Below are 16,286 nucleotides of genomic sequence, written 5' to 3' on the forward strand. Positions count from 1 at the left end.
AAAGCTTCGAAGCAGCTCAGGTAATGTCTTCAATCATCTAAACAGGCTAGAATGAACCTATTCCATACTCTTTCAACAAAGCTTTACATAGGAATCTCCTCCTTGAAATTCTTTGTGACCTAGGATTCCAAAGAGAAGAGAAAAAAATGGGAACAAAGAGCTGAACATGACTCTCAAAACTGAAGCTCTGATACCAAGTTGAGTTTTAGGTTAGGGCTGTTAGTAAGATATGGAGAAGAGGTTGAAGAGGTAAGAGAAACAAAGAAGAAGAAGAAGAAGAGGTATTTCGGTTGTAATTGTTGTGTGTGACATTATTCTCTCCACACCTATATTACTCCAATAACAACTCTAAACAAATTACATCCAACCTCCCTAGGGAGGTAAAAGGTAAAAAGAAGAAAAGGAAGAAATTACATAATAAGGGAACTAGATAAGGTCCAGTTCCTAAAGTACCTCTAGAACATGAATTCTAATAACTCTAACAGGCCTCTCTTACAAACTTATATAGAAGACTCAAAAATAGACTTAGACACTAAAAAGAAAGGCCTAACCCTATCCTTAACTAATAAGGTAACCTAAATTGACTAAGAAAGTAAAATAATAAAGAAAACAGACTCAAAATAGATCTCTAACTATACTAATGAAGCAAATTCCGTTTTCCTACTTTCTACCCATATTTTAGGCTCATTAAATTGGCCAATTACAAGAAAAACCCATGGGATCAAAGTCCCAGTACATATATGACCCAACCCAAAACTTATTTTCAATAAAATAAACCCTTTAGGTGACTTATCTACACTAATTCTCTTCTGCTTGAAAAAAATTCGTCCTCGAATTTTGCAATATGGAGGAATCAACTTTGTGTGGTGAACATCTGTCTTCAAACCATAATAGTACTCAGACAGCTCGTGGGTGTTAAGAATGTAATCTTCAAGGCATGAAACTTTCTCTTCAAAGAACTCTGGTGGCATGACGAACTCTATGTGCTCAACTTCGAAATCAGCAGTCATGTCCATGGGGTCTTCTACAGTTGTGTCGTCAACCTTCTCTACTTGAAACTCTTGAATGTACGCCTCGACATTCAAAGCATCAAAGACTGACTCTTCTACGACGACAAAAATTGCTGGAACTTCAACATTAACCTCATAGATGTCAATGTTATCATCTAAGGTGTCTTCACACTCTTCTCCTTCAAGGGCAGCATCAACAGACCAATCATCATCAAGTTGTGGTTCACACACCAACATCTCCGGAATGGACTCAATGGTTGTGATCACTGAGTCTGCCTTCCCTCTTTGCGGGCAGAATTTTGCATAGTGACCATCATCTAACTATGGAGTAAATCTTTTTGCATTACCCTGCTAAGACATCGTATTTATTTGTTGCTTCATCAACTTCATCTCATCAGTTAAACCTTTGACCATATCAGCCAGTTGTTGAAGAGGGATTTGGTCACTTGTACTTGGTGTACCCATAGCTCTAATACCAAATAATGTCGTTCTAGATTGGTAGGAGACCAACTAGAAGCCAAGAACCAGGATCTGCTATGAACATGTAGTTCGGCTAGGCCAAAATAGGTGATTTTGGTCAAATTAGGGTTTGGGTTTGATGGTATGGTTAGGCTTAGATGATATAGGAGAGTCTTCTAGTGAAGGTTTGGTTAAGTTTTAACAAGTCTAAGGTCAATCGACAGAATCAGCAGCAGGTTTGGAGTCTAGGGTTAGGTTTTGTGAAAGAGAAAAGAGTAGGGTTATTAGGGTTTGGATGTTTAGAGGATTAGAAGAAGAATGACTAGGGTTTGGGATGATTCAAACTTACTGTTGTTGAAGTAGTACTTGCACAACAGCCTGTTTGAATGAAGGATCCTTGAAAATCAGAACTTGAACAGTGTTAAAGAACAAAGAGAGCTTGAATGAACCACCCGGGCTTCACACCGCAAGGTATTGATTGGATCAAACACTAATCCCACCAACCATGATCAAACACAAGACAAAAATCTTCAATGGAGAAGAAGAGCAGCCAAAAAGCTTTTTATTAATCAAAATTCGTGTCCAATGCTGGCCTCTCTTGCAAACTTATATAGAATACTCAAAAATAGATTTAGACACTAAAAAGGCAAGGCCTAACCCTATCCTTAACTAATAAGGTAATCTAAATTGACTAAGAAAGTGAAATAATAACAAAAACAGACTCAAAATCGGACTCTAACTAAACTAATGAAGCAAATCCCGTTTTCCTACTTTCTAACATATTTTAGGTTCATTAAACTGGTTAATTACAAGGGAAACCCATGGGATCAATGTCCCAACACATATATGACCTAACCTAAAGCTTATTTTCAATAAAATAAACCCTTTAGGTGACTTATCTACATCAAAAGGATGACACGAATAGTGTTCATCTTTGCAACTGGGGCAAAGGTCTCCTAATAGTCTACCCCATAAGTCTGGGTAAATCCCTTGGCAACAAACCTGGCTTTAAAGCGATCTGCTATGCCATCAGCTTTTTGCTTCACTGTGAAAACCCACTTGCAACTAACAGTCTTCTTTTGAGGAGGAAGATTAACTAAATCCCAAGTATCATTTTTTTCCCAGTGCCTGCATTTCTTAAACCATGACTGCCTTCCACCGTGGGTCTGTAAGAGCTTCCTGCCAATTCTGAAGAATAGAAACAGAAGACAAAGAAGACACAAAAGTATGATAGAAAGGAGAACGTGAACTATAGAAACAACTTGAGATATGGGATGTTGAGTACAAGACCATTTACCTTTGCGGACAGCAATAGGTAATCCAGAGATGGGTCAAGAGAAGGATCAATGGCACTAGAGGGAAGAATATTACCAGGAGCACGTGAAGCCAGCGGAATTGAAGTCGAACCTGGATCAAGAGAGGCCGATTGGCTAGGTAGAGTAGGTAGCATGGTGGTAGTGGTATCTGTCTGCTGTTTACGAGATCTCACATAAATATGCAAATCTGGTCCTAGTGGTATGGTAGCATTCTCCCCCTGAATGATGTCATGTACAATATCTGGCAATGATGGAGGCATGTTCAGTGATGATTAGAGAGGTGGCACATCTTCCCAAGTAGTAGAAATCTCCCCTTGAAGAGTTGCCATAGGGTAATAGGCCGCAGATTCATGAAAAAAACACATCCATAGTGACAAACAGGAGCCAAAAAGTGCACCGAAGGCCACAAGGATCAAGCTTACCTTAAGGAAGATGATTGTGGGCATAGCAAACGCAACCAAAAACCTTAGGAGGAACAGTAAAGGAAGAAGACCCTTGAAGAACATCAAGCATTGAACGGAAGGCAAGGACCCGAGAGGGCATCCGGTTGATAAGATAGGTAGTAGTCAGAACTGCATCACTCTAGAACTGAGGCGAAACGTGCATCTCAAATAACAAGGAACGGGCAACTTCCAAAACATGACGGTTCTTACGTTCAGCCAAACCATTTTTGGGCAGGTGTGTCAACACAACTAGTCTGATGTAGAATAATGTGAGTTGCAAGGTATGATTGGAAGGAGTCATCCGTATATTCCCGACCATTATCGCTGCGAAGGACCTGAATCTTAGCATTGAATTGTGTTTGAACCATGCAGTGGAAGAGCTGAAAGCAGTAAAAAACCTCATTTTTATTCTTCATCAGATAGATCCAAGTTGTGCGGAAATGGCAATCAATGAACGTTACAAACCAGCGGTAACCAAAGATGGAAACACAACGGGTAGGACCCCATACATTAGAGTGAATTAAAGTAAAAGAAGTGACACTTTTATTATTTAAACTGGGGTAAACATATTGAGTTTGTTTGGTAAAACACAATCCTCACAAAAAGAATCACTCGAATTACATTGCTGAAATAAAGAAGGAAAAACCCTAGCTAAAGTCCCCATAGGGGAATAACCTAAACGCCTGGGCTAATGTAGTAACTCATATAAAGCAGGGGAAGAGGAATCTGTCTGATGAGCCTGTCCAGAAGTAGTAAAGACTAAAGAGAGATCATAATCAAGCAGATACAAACCACCTTGCACTCTACAACAGCCAATCGTTCTCCCTATCACCAAGTCCTGAAAAAACACAATGAGAAGGATAGAAGCTGACTTTACAATTCAAATTGGCAGTGATACTACTAATGGATAAAATATTAGTAGAAAAATTAGGGACATGTAAAACTGAAGATAATGATAAAGAAAAGGGGAACGGCGAATGGAACCCTTCCCATAAACAGAGGAAAAGGAACATCAGCAACCCAAACCCTATCTTTACCAGAACAGGGAGTATACTGACAAAATAAACTTAATCAGCCATTTATATGGTCAGTGGCACCAGAGTCAATAATTCAAGGATGGGACATAACTGATGCACAATGATCAATGAATGGGACACCTGAACAGGCAAGATCGGTGTAAGAAGTCAATGGTAGCAGCAGAACTGACAGAAGGCTGTGACGGTTCCAGCTTGGTCATCAGATGCCGAAGTGTAAGCAAATCATCCTGAGAAAGAGAAGAACCAGCACTATTAGGTGTAGTGGCATATGCCTCTGTGATGCGCATGGGACTGATTGGAACGACCTTTACCACAGCCCCACCCGGTAGAGTTGGCAGAGTGTCCATGAAGCTTCCAACAAAATTCTTTGCTATGATGCTCCTTACCACAATAGTCACTTTTGACAGGTTCCTTATCAGAAGGAGGAGAATGATCACCTGTACGAGTAAGACCACCGCGGGATTGTGACCCAGTACCAGAATAGAGAGCCGAGCACTCTTGAGTGAACTGTTGGGGCTGTAGCTTAGCAGTGCAACGGCTTTCCTCCAATTGAATCAGGGAGTAGGATTGTTCCAAAGAAGGAAAGGGATCACGACTCAGAACTTGAGCATGAACCTGATCATACTCAATGTTAAGATCAGACAAAAAATCATAAACCTGGAGCTTACTCTCACGTTTCTTATAGTTGGTTGCATCAGTTGAACAGGTAGCCTGAAACTCTTCATAAAAGTCTAACTCCTGCCAAAGACTACATAATTCAGAATAATACTGTGACAAATTGAGGTCCTTCTGCTTCATCTCATGGATTTTCTTGCGCAACTCATAGACTTTGACATCATTCCCTACCTGAGAATAGGTATCCTGGTCAGCTTTCTAAATTTTAGCAGCAATATCAAGAAGAAGATAACCCTGAGCAATATGAGGCTGAACAGAGTTGATGAGAAACGGCATTACCAATGAATTATCTGAACTCCACTTCTTCTGAGTAGAACCAGTAGTAGTAGGCTTTTCTGTCTCTCCGGTGAGATACCCAGAATAACCATGGGAATCAATAGATAAGTAGCATGAACGAGACCACATCAAATAATTACTCCCATCCAGTTTGATGGAGTTCACAGGGAATAAGGAAAATCACCACGACTCATCCCTTCAATTCCAGTTGATGCAATTAGACATCGTTACCAGTCCAAGAAGTACTCCAGGTAAGGAAGAGAGTCACCAACAAGGATCACACTCAGAAGAGAGGATAAAATAACTACCATAGTCATGTAGAGAAATATTATTCAGGGATTGGTCCCTATGTAGAATTATCAAATAATAATCAGGGAGTGGCCTTGTGAATATTGGTATAAAAAACTACCACAATCATGTAGATAAATAATAATCATGGATTCAGGGATTGGTCCTTGTGTAGAATCATCAAATAATAATCAGAGAGTGGCCCTGTGAAGATCCGGCAGGTCAGGGATGAATGCCCTGAGAAGAATCGACAACCACAGAAAGCAGGGATTGGTCCCTGTGAAGATCTCAAGAAGTCTTTCAGATCATGAGATCAAGAACTTAGATTGTATAGGACCTGAGAGACATCAATGAAGCAAGGATAAGGACCCTCGGTGGTCTAGAGAAGCTCCACCGAGTGCTGCAATGCAAAGTGGGGGCGGTAGTTGCTGAAACCAAGAAGAAGAGAGTGAGACGCAGTAGGTGTGAAAATCGAGAGAAAGAAAAGAAAGGGTGAACTGAAACCGAGAAGAAAAGAAAGAGAGAGAGAGAGAGAGAGAGAGACGGTAGGCGTGAAAATCGAGAGAAAGAGAAGAGAGGGTGAACAGAGAGAGAGAGAGGCATATGATATCAGGGTTTGGATCCCATGCTCTGATACCCTCTTGTTTGGAGAAATCTATGAGACACCAGCCAGGCTTAATTTATAATAGAGAAAGATGAGGTACAAGTACAATAGTGCCCATAGGGCAAACACTAAAAAAACCCTAAGGACAATTCTACCCCTATACCCATATTACAACAAAAAAGTTTTACATCTTTTTGCGGATAATTTGTCATTTTTATAGATTTCCAAGCCTTCGGTAATGCTCAACTGTTCGCAGAATTTCTGTTGTGGATTGATTTGGATTTTATTTTACCGTAACCCAATTGATGTGTGCAGATCTACATTCTTCTCTACAAAGAAGTTGCTCTTGCCTTGAAAATCAACAGTGTTTATAGTAAACGAAGGCTTCTTAATATTCATGAGAATGTGAGGGTACTCCGTTATCCAGACCATTTCTCAACTGGTGTTTATCTATGGTATGCAATTCAAATGTGAAACTAGTTGAAATTTTTATAAAGATTGCAATTAGGAGTTCCATTGTTGTTTGGTTAATCGGTGCTTTCTATTAATTTGGATTGTTGCAGATGCTGATGAACGTTTCTGGTTCCGTATAGGTCCCACCATGAAAAACTTGTTATTGTTGACTACCGGATTTGCTTCATTGGGGGACTAGATCTGTGCTTTGGCCGTTATGACACAATTGAACACAAAGTGGGTGATTACCCTTCTCAGATATGGCCTGGAAAGGACTATTACAACCCAAGGTAGATTTCTATCTTCCCACAAAGAGCTGACATAACATTTAAGCAGGCAATGGTCTGGAGAGGGAGAAAGAAATGTGCCTATTCACTTTGAGACCTATACAAATACACCTGTAGGTTTATCATCATTTAGGATATTGAACATAATTCCTGGAAATAACCACAAGAAATTTCTAGCCTACTCGATGTCTATGTAGTAGTCATTTATTAAATAAATCTACCTATTTATTTGTTGTAAATGTTATTATGTTAGGGAATCTGAGCCAAATTCTTGGGAAGATACAATGAAAGATGAGCTAGATCGTTGCAAATATCCTCGCATGCCATGGCATGATGTCCACTGTGCTCTTTGGGGACCCCCTTGCCGTGATGTGGCAAGGCACTTTGTTCAGCGCTGGAACTATGCAAAGGTTAACCATTTGTTGCTTATGTTGCAGTTTACTTGTCAATAAATTTAATTTCTCTTTGGGATTATAATCATTTATGCATTCTTCCAGAGAAACAAAGCTCCAAATGAACAAGCAATTCCACTACTTATGCCTCAGCACCACATGGTTATTCCACATTACATGGGAAGAACCAAAAAAATAGAGACTGAAAGTATGACAGTGGAGGACAAATCTAAAGGCATCAGAAGGCAAGATTCCTTCTCCTCCCGATCATCATTACAAGACATCCCATTGCTTTTGCCTCAAGAGTCAGATGCTGCCAATGGAAACCCAAAGTTAAATGGCTTGGACATGACACAGAGTCTCCTTGATCAGTCAAGCAGGGTCAGTCAAAGTCTTACATTCTCTTTATGGAAGTCTAAGGTTGAACCCTCAGTTCCAGAGATGCAGATGAAAGGCTTTGTTGATGATCTCGATTTCATGGATCTTCAGAGGAAAACAACTGTGGATGTAGTTGCACAATCTGATGTTCTTAAAATGGATAAAGAATGGTGGGAAACACAAGAGCGCGGTGATCAGGTTGCTTCTGCTGATGAAGCCGGACAAGTTGGCCCCCGAGTCACATGCTGTTGCCAGGTTTGCTACAGATCCAGAAATCCACTTTGAATACTTTAATTTTTTACCTAGCTGATAATTTTTCGTTTTCAATAATATTTTTATGTTGGTTCCCTTTAGGCTCTTAGTTACCAGTGGTTTATATGAAATGATGAACTATTCCCCCACGAGGATTTAATTTTTCATTATTTCAATTCAAGCTAATCTGCCACTTTAATGTCCTCTGATGTACAGATTATTAGAAGTGTTGGACAATGGTCTGCCGGTACTAGTCAAACTGAATCGAGTATTCACAATGCTTATTGCTCTCTTATTGAGAAAGCCGAGTACTTCATCTACATTGAGGTACTAACTCTTTCAAAAGTACAGTATTTTCTTAAATCAGCAGTGGAACCTTTCTACCGTTTCCTGTACCGGTTAATTGTCAATATAGAAGTTTCAATTTACTGTTTGCATTACTAATAAGCTATTATGTTCATTGGCCACTTGTTCCCAGAATCAATTTTTTATATCAGGTCTCTCAGGGGATGAAATAATACGGAACCGAGTCTTGGAAGCACTATACAGGCGTATATTGCGAGCATACAAAGAGAAGAAGTGCTTCAGAGTTATTATTGTCATACCGCTTTTACCTGGTTTCGAGGTACTAATACTTGGTCACTCCCAAATTTAAATTCAAACATTTTTTTCTTAGTGGGTGGGCAAGTGGGTGTTGGTTCGTGATGGAGCTGGGTTATGTACCAAGGTCTCGGCTATCAATACTCAATTCTTTGTTTCCTGTTGTGATTATCAAATTAAACAGGGTGGTCTGGATGATGGTGGTGCAGCATCTGTGAGAGCAATTATGCATTGGCAATATCGAACCATTTGCAGGGGTCAAGATTCAATATTGCATAAGCTTTATGATCTACTTGGTCCTAGAACACATGATTACATACATTTCTACGGTCTAAGAGCTTATGGCAGACTTTTTGATGGTGGACCTATTGCCACCAGTCAGGTAAGGTTCTTAGGTGCCTTGCATGAGATTTATCTCCTTTGCAACTTTTGCATATGATTCAGATAGCGACATGATGACAAGATCTCCAGTTTGGAATGCACTAATACTTCTCTGTGTTATATTCGTATTGTTGCTGACAGGTGTATGTGCATAGCAAGATTATGATTATTGATGATCATATTGCTTTGATTGGATCAGCTAATATAAATGATAGGAGTTTGCTTGGATCAAGAGACTCTGAGGTATAATAATATGTATTAACTTTAAGTTTATTTTGGATTATGTTTGTTCATAACGTGATTTCAGTCAAAGTTTAAGAATTTTGGTTACTCTGTAAATTGGAGATATAATTTCTTAGATAATTGACTTAATTAGAAAAAAAGAAAATAAAGCTAAAAATCAATGAAGTTCTGTAAGTTGAAAATGTGAGCTTTGATCATCATGGGAACTACTAGAGTAATTCCAGTGACTACCTACAAACAGAAGAAATTGGTCTTTGCAGCTAGGCTGAGTTCTTGATCAATCCAGAGATGGAGCTAACTAATTTCTTGACTTTTAGTTGTCTAGTCCTTCATCTTCTATTTTGTGATGATAAAATGTCTGTCTTAATATCTTGTAGATCCCCCACTTATGGTAACACGAGATTACTTACAAACTAGGGTGGTAACACGTGGCCCAGCCTGGCCTGCTTTTGGTGTATTTTTATCTGCTGCATTTCCTGTCCGCTCCATTTCCCCAAGTTCCTCTAATAGAGGGGGGTGGACCCCACCTGGGCAGTGTGTTCGGGCAGGGGTAGAGTGGTCATTTCCACCACCCTCTATTAGAGGAACTTGGGGAAATGGAGCTGATAAAGGTCCACTTTTGGTGGGCTTGGGCCTGAGGTTCAAATTTTAAGGCCGCCCGAAGCCCAATATCCACTTTAAATGTATATTATACTGTATATGTATTGAGTGCATATGTATTTACATGTATGTATAGGTGTATTCTACTCTTTAGATGGGTGTAAGATATTTTTATCTACATATGCTATTGAGAGCATCCCAATGCACGAGGCTCCCACAACTGCAGGATCTGGGAGGGGCAAATTTATGCAGCCTTACACCCTGCTTTGCAGGAGAGGCTGTTTCCTAGTTTTGAACCCGCAACCATAGGTTGCATATGCTATTATATCACATATTTTCAGTTTAATGTAAGGTGTTACAGTGTGTAGAATATTTTACTCTTATTTGTGCGATGAGTGAGATTTAAATCTTTACTATGTAATCTTTTAAAGACTCCATATATCATAATAAGGAGACCTTGATAGACCCAGAGCCTAGCCTGGCCTGTCCCAGTCCGTATTCTAGGTGGGCCTAGGCCTGGACCTGGAACGAAGTCCCCAGTGAATTGTCACCCCTAGAATTTATATCCATGCTAGCTCCTTCCCCAATATTCTGTTGGGCCATTGGGGCACTACAAAGGATCTGAACTTACGAGGCAAGGGGGCAATCCTTGGCAGGGCCATATTGCACTAGGGATCAGTGCATCCATTCCAACTGGGGGCACTCCTAGAGACTAAAAAGCAGGATTTCCACCTTAAAAATTGTTGTGGTGCAAACACCAACAGTGTTTGGTGTGTTGCTCATTGGCTAGGTTAAGTTTCTAAGGAAACAGAAGGATCTGCTGCCAGTAGGTTTCATTGCCTGCTCTTTATAAGGTTTCTTCCTTGCTTTGTTCAACATAATTATCCCTGTTGACTATCTGAGTACTCCATTATCATTCTGTCATGTGGATCTTGCTGTTTCAGATTGCTGTACTGATCGAAGATAAAGAATTTGTTGACTCATCTATGTTTGCGAAGCCTTGGAAAGCCGGAAAGTTTGCTTTCAGTCTTCGCCTCTCATTATGGTCTGAACACCTCGGTCTTCGTGCAGGAGAGGCAAGTAAAAATAATCTAAAACATTTTATTTAATTTTAACCTTAAAAGAACATTATTTGTTGTGTGCTACTAGATATCATTTGCAGAGTATCTGCTCTCTCCTTCCCTGCCCATTGAAGTGAGTTTCATCCATATCACCCCAATGATGCTTTAGAATCCTATTATTGGGTTGTTGAAGGATGAGGCAGTGACACATTGACAAAAATGACAATTTAGTGGATCCACTGGTTAGTAATTAGTGCTCCTTATTCTTTCCCGTAAATAAATGACCCAGTCCTACTGGATAGCATTTGAGAGTATTTTTGGCTTTCCACCTACTTTCTGTTGATGCCAGTGTATCTATATCACCCTGAAGGTGCTTTACAACCCATTAGCAGGTTGTAGATATATAGGGGAGAGATGCATGATAGAAATGATACAGTTTCGGTGATCCAATGGGCTAATGATATGTTTTTTTTTTTTTTTTTTTTCTTAACCCGAATATTACCTGGGACCGGGCTGGCCCCTACGGTTTTATTAAAAACTAATAAAGTAATAAAGAATACAGGGGGGGACATACCGCCTTACCCCAGCCCATCACAAATAGAGTACTCACCACTCGAAAAATAACTATCCCTCCCCTACAAAGAAAGAAAGAAGAAAATTAATTCCTTAAAACTGGTAATCCAGCTTCGTCTTCCTGAAGAATGGCCTGTAGCGGACCCAAAGGGATGCTACCAGGCTGAAATCTGGTCGATGCCTCAGTATCACAAGAATGATTGGCCAACCAGTCCGCTGCTCTATTGCTTTCCCGATAGGCAAAGGAAACATAGGCCCTGGTGTGTACCATCAAGTCTTGAATCTCCTTGAAAAGATACCATCCTCTCCACAAACTACACCTCTTCGAATTAACCACTTTGACAGTAGCCTCAGAGTCACAATTGACCACCACATCCAAAATTCCCATCTCCTGGCACACCTTAAGCCCATCCCTTAATGCCCTCAACTCCGCCATGGAATTAGTGCACGGGCCATAAAAGTTAGAGAAAGCAGTCAGAATCTCCCCTTGCCGGTTTCTGATAATCCCTCCCCCACCGCCCAAGCCCGGGTTTCCACGACAAGCACCATCCACATTCAGTTTAAAAGAGATAAACGGGGGGCACCAATACACCGGAATTGGTCGCTTCCGCCTAGGAACAGGTGGAATCAAGCCAAGACACTGTAAAATGAGACCATCTCTGGCAGAACCCTGATTGCCTATCTTGGGCGGATAGTGAAGCTCCCTCACCCAGGATTTGATGCATTCTATAATGCTGCTAGCTGTCCTCTTCTTCTCCCCATGTCTCCTATTGTTCCTTTCCTTCCACAGCTCCCAGATGACCAAAGATGGCAAAATCCCTGTAACATAGGCACTAAGGCATTGGCCGCCTGCCAACCCCTGCCAAAGTAGAACCCTACTTCTTGCATCTTGGGTAGTGGGTAAGGCAATGTCGAAAATTCGTGAAAAATAGCGCCACACTCTAGTCATCGTTCCTCCTGCAACAAGGCAATGGTCGGTCGTCTCCCTTTGAGGGTTCCCACAACAGACACATTTGGATGCCAAAGGGATGCCTAACGACATCAATGAGTCATCAGTTGGAATCTTCCCATTCAACAGCTGCCATGAGAAGAAACCCACTTTCACTGGTAAAGCTTGATTCCAAATCCACTCCGCATATGGCTCCGCTACTGCCCCATCTCGCACTTCCTGCCAAACCGCCTTGGTAGAGAACCAACCGTTGCTTGACAAGGTCCAGACCAACACATCCTCTCTGTCTGATAGGAAAAAAACATCTGCCGAGATGCTCTCTCTAATGGCATCAGAGTTTATACTGTCTAGCACCTCCTGCCTCCAGACCCCTGCCTCCCCAATAGCATCCTTCACCCGTAGCTCCAAATCCACCACTAGCCCGTTATCCACTGTATCAATGAGCGGCCCGTTCCCCGACCAGTTATCTAGCCAAAAGAAAATGTCCCCAGCTCATAGTAGCCATCTGGAATTGTGCAACAAAATATCTTTGTGCTCCAAGGTGTTCTGCCATGACCTGGACCCCGTCCCGGCCACCTCAGATAGTGTTATATGCTGGTTTTTTAAGAACCTTGCCTTAAAGAAATCACTCCAAAGTGACCGCTCCGTTAGGACTCTCCACAGACCTTTAAGCCTGAGAGAAAGGCCTACCTCCTCCAGCAGTCTTCCCCAAAGGAAATCAGCAAAAACACCATAAATTCGCCAAGTAACCGTTTTAGGTGGCGACAGAGTAGCAAGAACATGTATAGGGATCGAGGATAGCACATGCTTTAATAGAGTGATTCTACCTCCTGTGGACAGCAACCTTCCTTGCCAGCCTGCTACTTTGCATCTAATTTTATCACCAGTCCATCAAACAGGCAAATTTTTAGTCTTCCCGAGTGGAGCGATGCACCCAAGTAAGTGATTGGGAGAGCCTTCCTTGGGAAACCTGTGATTTCCCCCACTAGGCGGACCCTGGCCGGGGAAGCCAAACCACTCAAAACAAAACCACTCTTCTGCCTATTTACAAGCTGACCTGAGTATCCTTCGTATCTTCTGAGGAACCCCATGATCTGCTTGAGGGAACCCTTCAGCGCCCTGGTGAAAATAATTGTGTCGTCTGCAAACAAGCAATGAGAAACCCCTGGGTAGACCCTTGAGAGCTTGTAGAAATCAGCATACCCCTCCGAAAACAAATTCTTTATGCCCCTGCTTAGAACCTCTTCAGCTATAATGAAAAGGGCCGGTGAAAGAGGGTCTCCTTGCCTCACCCCTCTAGAAGACTTGAAAAAGCCAGATTGCTTACCCCCTATCACTGTTGAGAACCAGCAATTCACCAACATTTTCTTAACTAGGCTGATCCAAGCATCACAAAAACCAAACCTGGTGAGCACCTGCCGAAGGAAATACCCATTCTAACCGGTCATAGGCCTTAGCCATGTCTAGCTTCAGTATGACATTGCCCCCCCTAGTTTTTCTGTTGATATCCTGGGTTATCTCTTGGACAATGGAGATAGAATCATGAATGTTTCTGCCCTGCACAAACGCCCCCTGTTCTTCCGCTATGATAGAAGGAAGGATTCCTGCTAGCCTGGTTGCAAAGATCTTTGCAATAATCTTATAGGCAAAACTGCAGAGACTAATGGGACGAAGATCAGACATTACCTCGAGATTCTCCTTTTTGGGAATGAGCACTAGGTTGGCGGAAGTGAAGCTCCGGGGCAACTCTCCACTAGTAAAAATGTCCTGGACCGCCGCCCCAACATGGGCTAATAATATGTTAAATAATGTAAAATTTATCTTTTGTGTTCATTTTTTCAGGTCAGTCGAATTAGTGACCCTGTGGTTGATGCAACGTACAAAGATATTTGGATGGCTACTGCAAAGGTGAGTCAAAATTTGGGTGTTGCATGACGACTTAATATGTGGTTGAAAACCATTTTCGTATTTCTGGGATTTAGCAAAATAAATCAATTTGAAAGTTGAATATTGTGTGGTGGTTAGATTTATTGTTAAGATAGATAGCTGCTGGTATTTTTCCTTTCTCAAAAAAGATGGCCTAAATTCCATCAAAGATGAGACAATGATGTTGTTTTGATGAATTGTACAGTGATGGCCAATAACTGTTTTTAGCTTCTGCATGAAGATTGATTACATTGGACTTTCTGCAAAGATGTTCTTGTACAGAATCTTGGGGGGGGGGGGGGGAGGGGGAATTTTCCTTCACCAAAGGCCTACCTATAGAGTGCTATATGTCATATACTTAGTCATCAATCTGGATCTTCATGTGTCAAAAGTCAAGACTACCCTTTGGTTTACCTGATCTGGTCCTTAGGGTCTAAGTTGGGTGTCCCTTTACATGGCCAAAACAATTAATAGGCCTGGGGTTAAAATATTATCCATCAACCTCTATGGATGGACCACGGTAAATTCCAATGATTGGTGCTGTTGTAGCAACATGATTTTCTGGTTCTTGTGGCCTTCAGGGATGCATAGTTGTGGTACTCTCTTCATCATGGATGAAGAGGGTTTTTTTGTTTTGAAGTATGCTTTTGTTTCTCAACATACATCCACCCCCTCATGGTCATCCAGGCAGAGAACAAACCTTTCAGTTCTCTCTGACTTAGATCCTTGAATCATATTTTTCACAAACAGCATCTTACTTTTCAATTGTCAATGTGATTCTTCATCTTTTATTTCTTTTCTTATGTTAATCCTGTATCATTTGAGTGCATTTCCTTCCCAAATGCCAATTGACAATGAAGATTTTCTTTGGCAGACAAATACTATGATCTACCAAGATGTTTTCGCATGCGTCCCTAATGATCTTATTCATTCCAGGTGTGTCTCATTGCCAATATGTTCTCTTCTTTTTGTTTTCAAATTGCATGATTCCCATGCTATTGTTAATGTAATACTCCATGTGCAGAGTTGCTATCAGGCAAAGCATGGCCTACTGGAAGGAAAGGTTAGTGTATACTACAATTGATTTAGGTATAGCTCCTGAGAAGCTAGAATCCTATCAGTACGGAGATATTAAGGCTACAGATCCCATGCAGAGATTAGAGTCAGTAAGGGGACACCTTGTTTCTTTTCCCTTAGATTTCATGTGTCAAGAAGATTTGAGACCAGTGTTCAATGAGAGTGAGTATTATGCATCCCCTCAAGTCTTCCATTAAAGCTTGGTTTTCTTGAGGGACTTTAGAATGTTGTCTGTAGAACATCCAATCCACTCATTAAAATGGGTCATCAGTGTAATTGCCTATTTATTTTATAGAAAATCAAAAGAACAGAAAGAAAGGTCATGAAATCATGACAGAAGTAATAACCATTCTTGATTAATGAAATCCGTCACAATTTACCATAGTTGCAAACATGGACTCGATGCTTCCATCTCTACATAATAGGGGATGGCACACCTGTCTTATTGTAAGTATTGAAAGTGCCTTAAAATTGTTTCCAGACTTGCAAAAGAAATCCAAAAATGCCATAACAGTGAACGGCATTCTTGTAATTTTTTGAGTTTAAATTCACATTTAAAATAGTGGGAGAGAATTCTCTGAGCAAGCGACACACCAATTATATAGACAGAATGCATGGATGTAAATGGATCGAATACGAATTGGATGTGATTTGATCTGGTATCCTCTGACTGGATTGGGATACATATATCCCTAAACTCTGATACAGATGTGAAATTTTTTTTATGAAAAAAAAATAACATTATCTAAACAGAAACATATGTACATCACGAGAAACAGTCATGTTCGATTTTCTAGGCTTGTTTGCCTAGCTAAATTATCAGCTATCAACACCATTTTCCTATCCTTTTTAACAAAACCTATTGCTTGAAAAAATTGATTAGTTGATATATATATATATATATATATCATACAAAAGATTAAAAAGATCCCAATGCCAATACCGTCGCCCACCCCCCTCGGACCAAGAAATTAAGACCTTACAATATGATTAAAAAAAAATGACA

The 16,286-nt window shown here is 40.7% G+C and overlaps 1 protein-coding gene across 1 annotated transcript in view; it reads left to right on the forward strand.

Annotated features, from left to right (window-relative positions):
* The window catches only part of LOC122670127 (phospholipase D zeta 1-like), a 55,843-nt gene extending 40,225 nt beyond the window's left edge, over window positions 1-15,618 (forward strand). Inside the window, exons 9-20 of the mRNA XM_043867095.1 lie at window positions 6,424-6,563; window positions 6,702-6,851; window positions 7,102-7,258; window positions 7,346-7,873; window positions 8,087-8,197; window positions 8,349-8,495; window positions 8,655-8,852; window positions 8,993-9,094; window positions 10,639-10,770; window positions 14,120-14,185; window positions 15,078-15,139; window positions 15,228-15,618. Coding sequence (XP_043723030.1) covers window positions 6,424-6,563; window positions 6,702-6,851; window positions 7,102-7,258; window positions 7,346-7,873; window positions 8,087-8,197; window positions 8,349-8,495; window positions 8,655-8,852; window positions 8,993-9,094; window positions 10,639-10,770; window positions 14,120-14,185; window positions 15,078-15,139; window positions 15,228-15,477 — 2,043 coding nt within the window. The 3' untranslated portion in view covers window positions 15,478-15,618. The remainder of the gene's footprint in view (window positions 1-6,423; window positions 6,564-6,701; window positions 6,852-7,101; window positions 7,259-7,345; window positions 7,874-8,086; window positions 8,198-8,348; window positions 8,496-8,654; window positions 8,853-8,992; window positions 9,095-10,638; window positions 10,771-14,119; window positions 14,186-15,077; window positions 15,140-15,227) is intronic.
* Window positions 15,619-16,286: the final 668 nt, after the last annotated feature.

The sequence above is a fragment of the Telopea speciosissima genome, chromosome 7 (genome assembly GCF_018873765.1).
Source record: "Telopea speciosissima isolate NSW1024214 ecotype Mountain lineage chromosome 7, Tspe_v1, whole genome shotgun sequence".
NCBI lineage: Eukaryota > Viridiplantae > Streptophyta > Magnoliopsida > Proteales > Proteaceae > Telopea > Telopea speciosissima.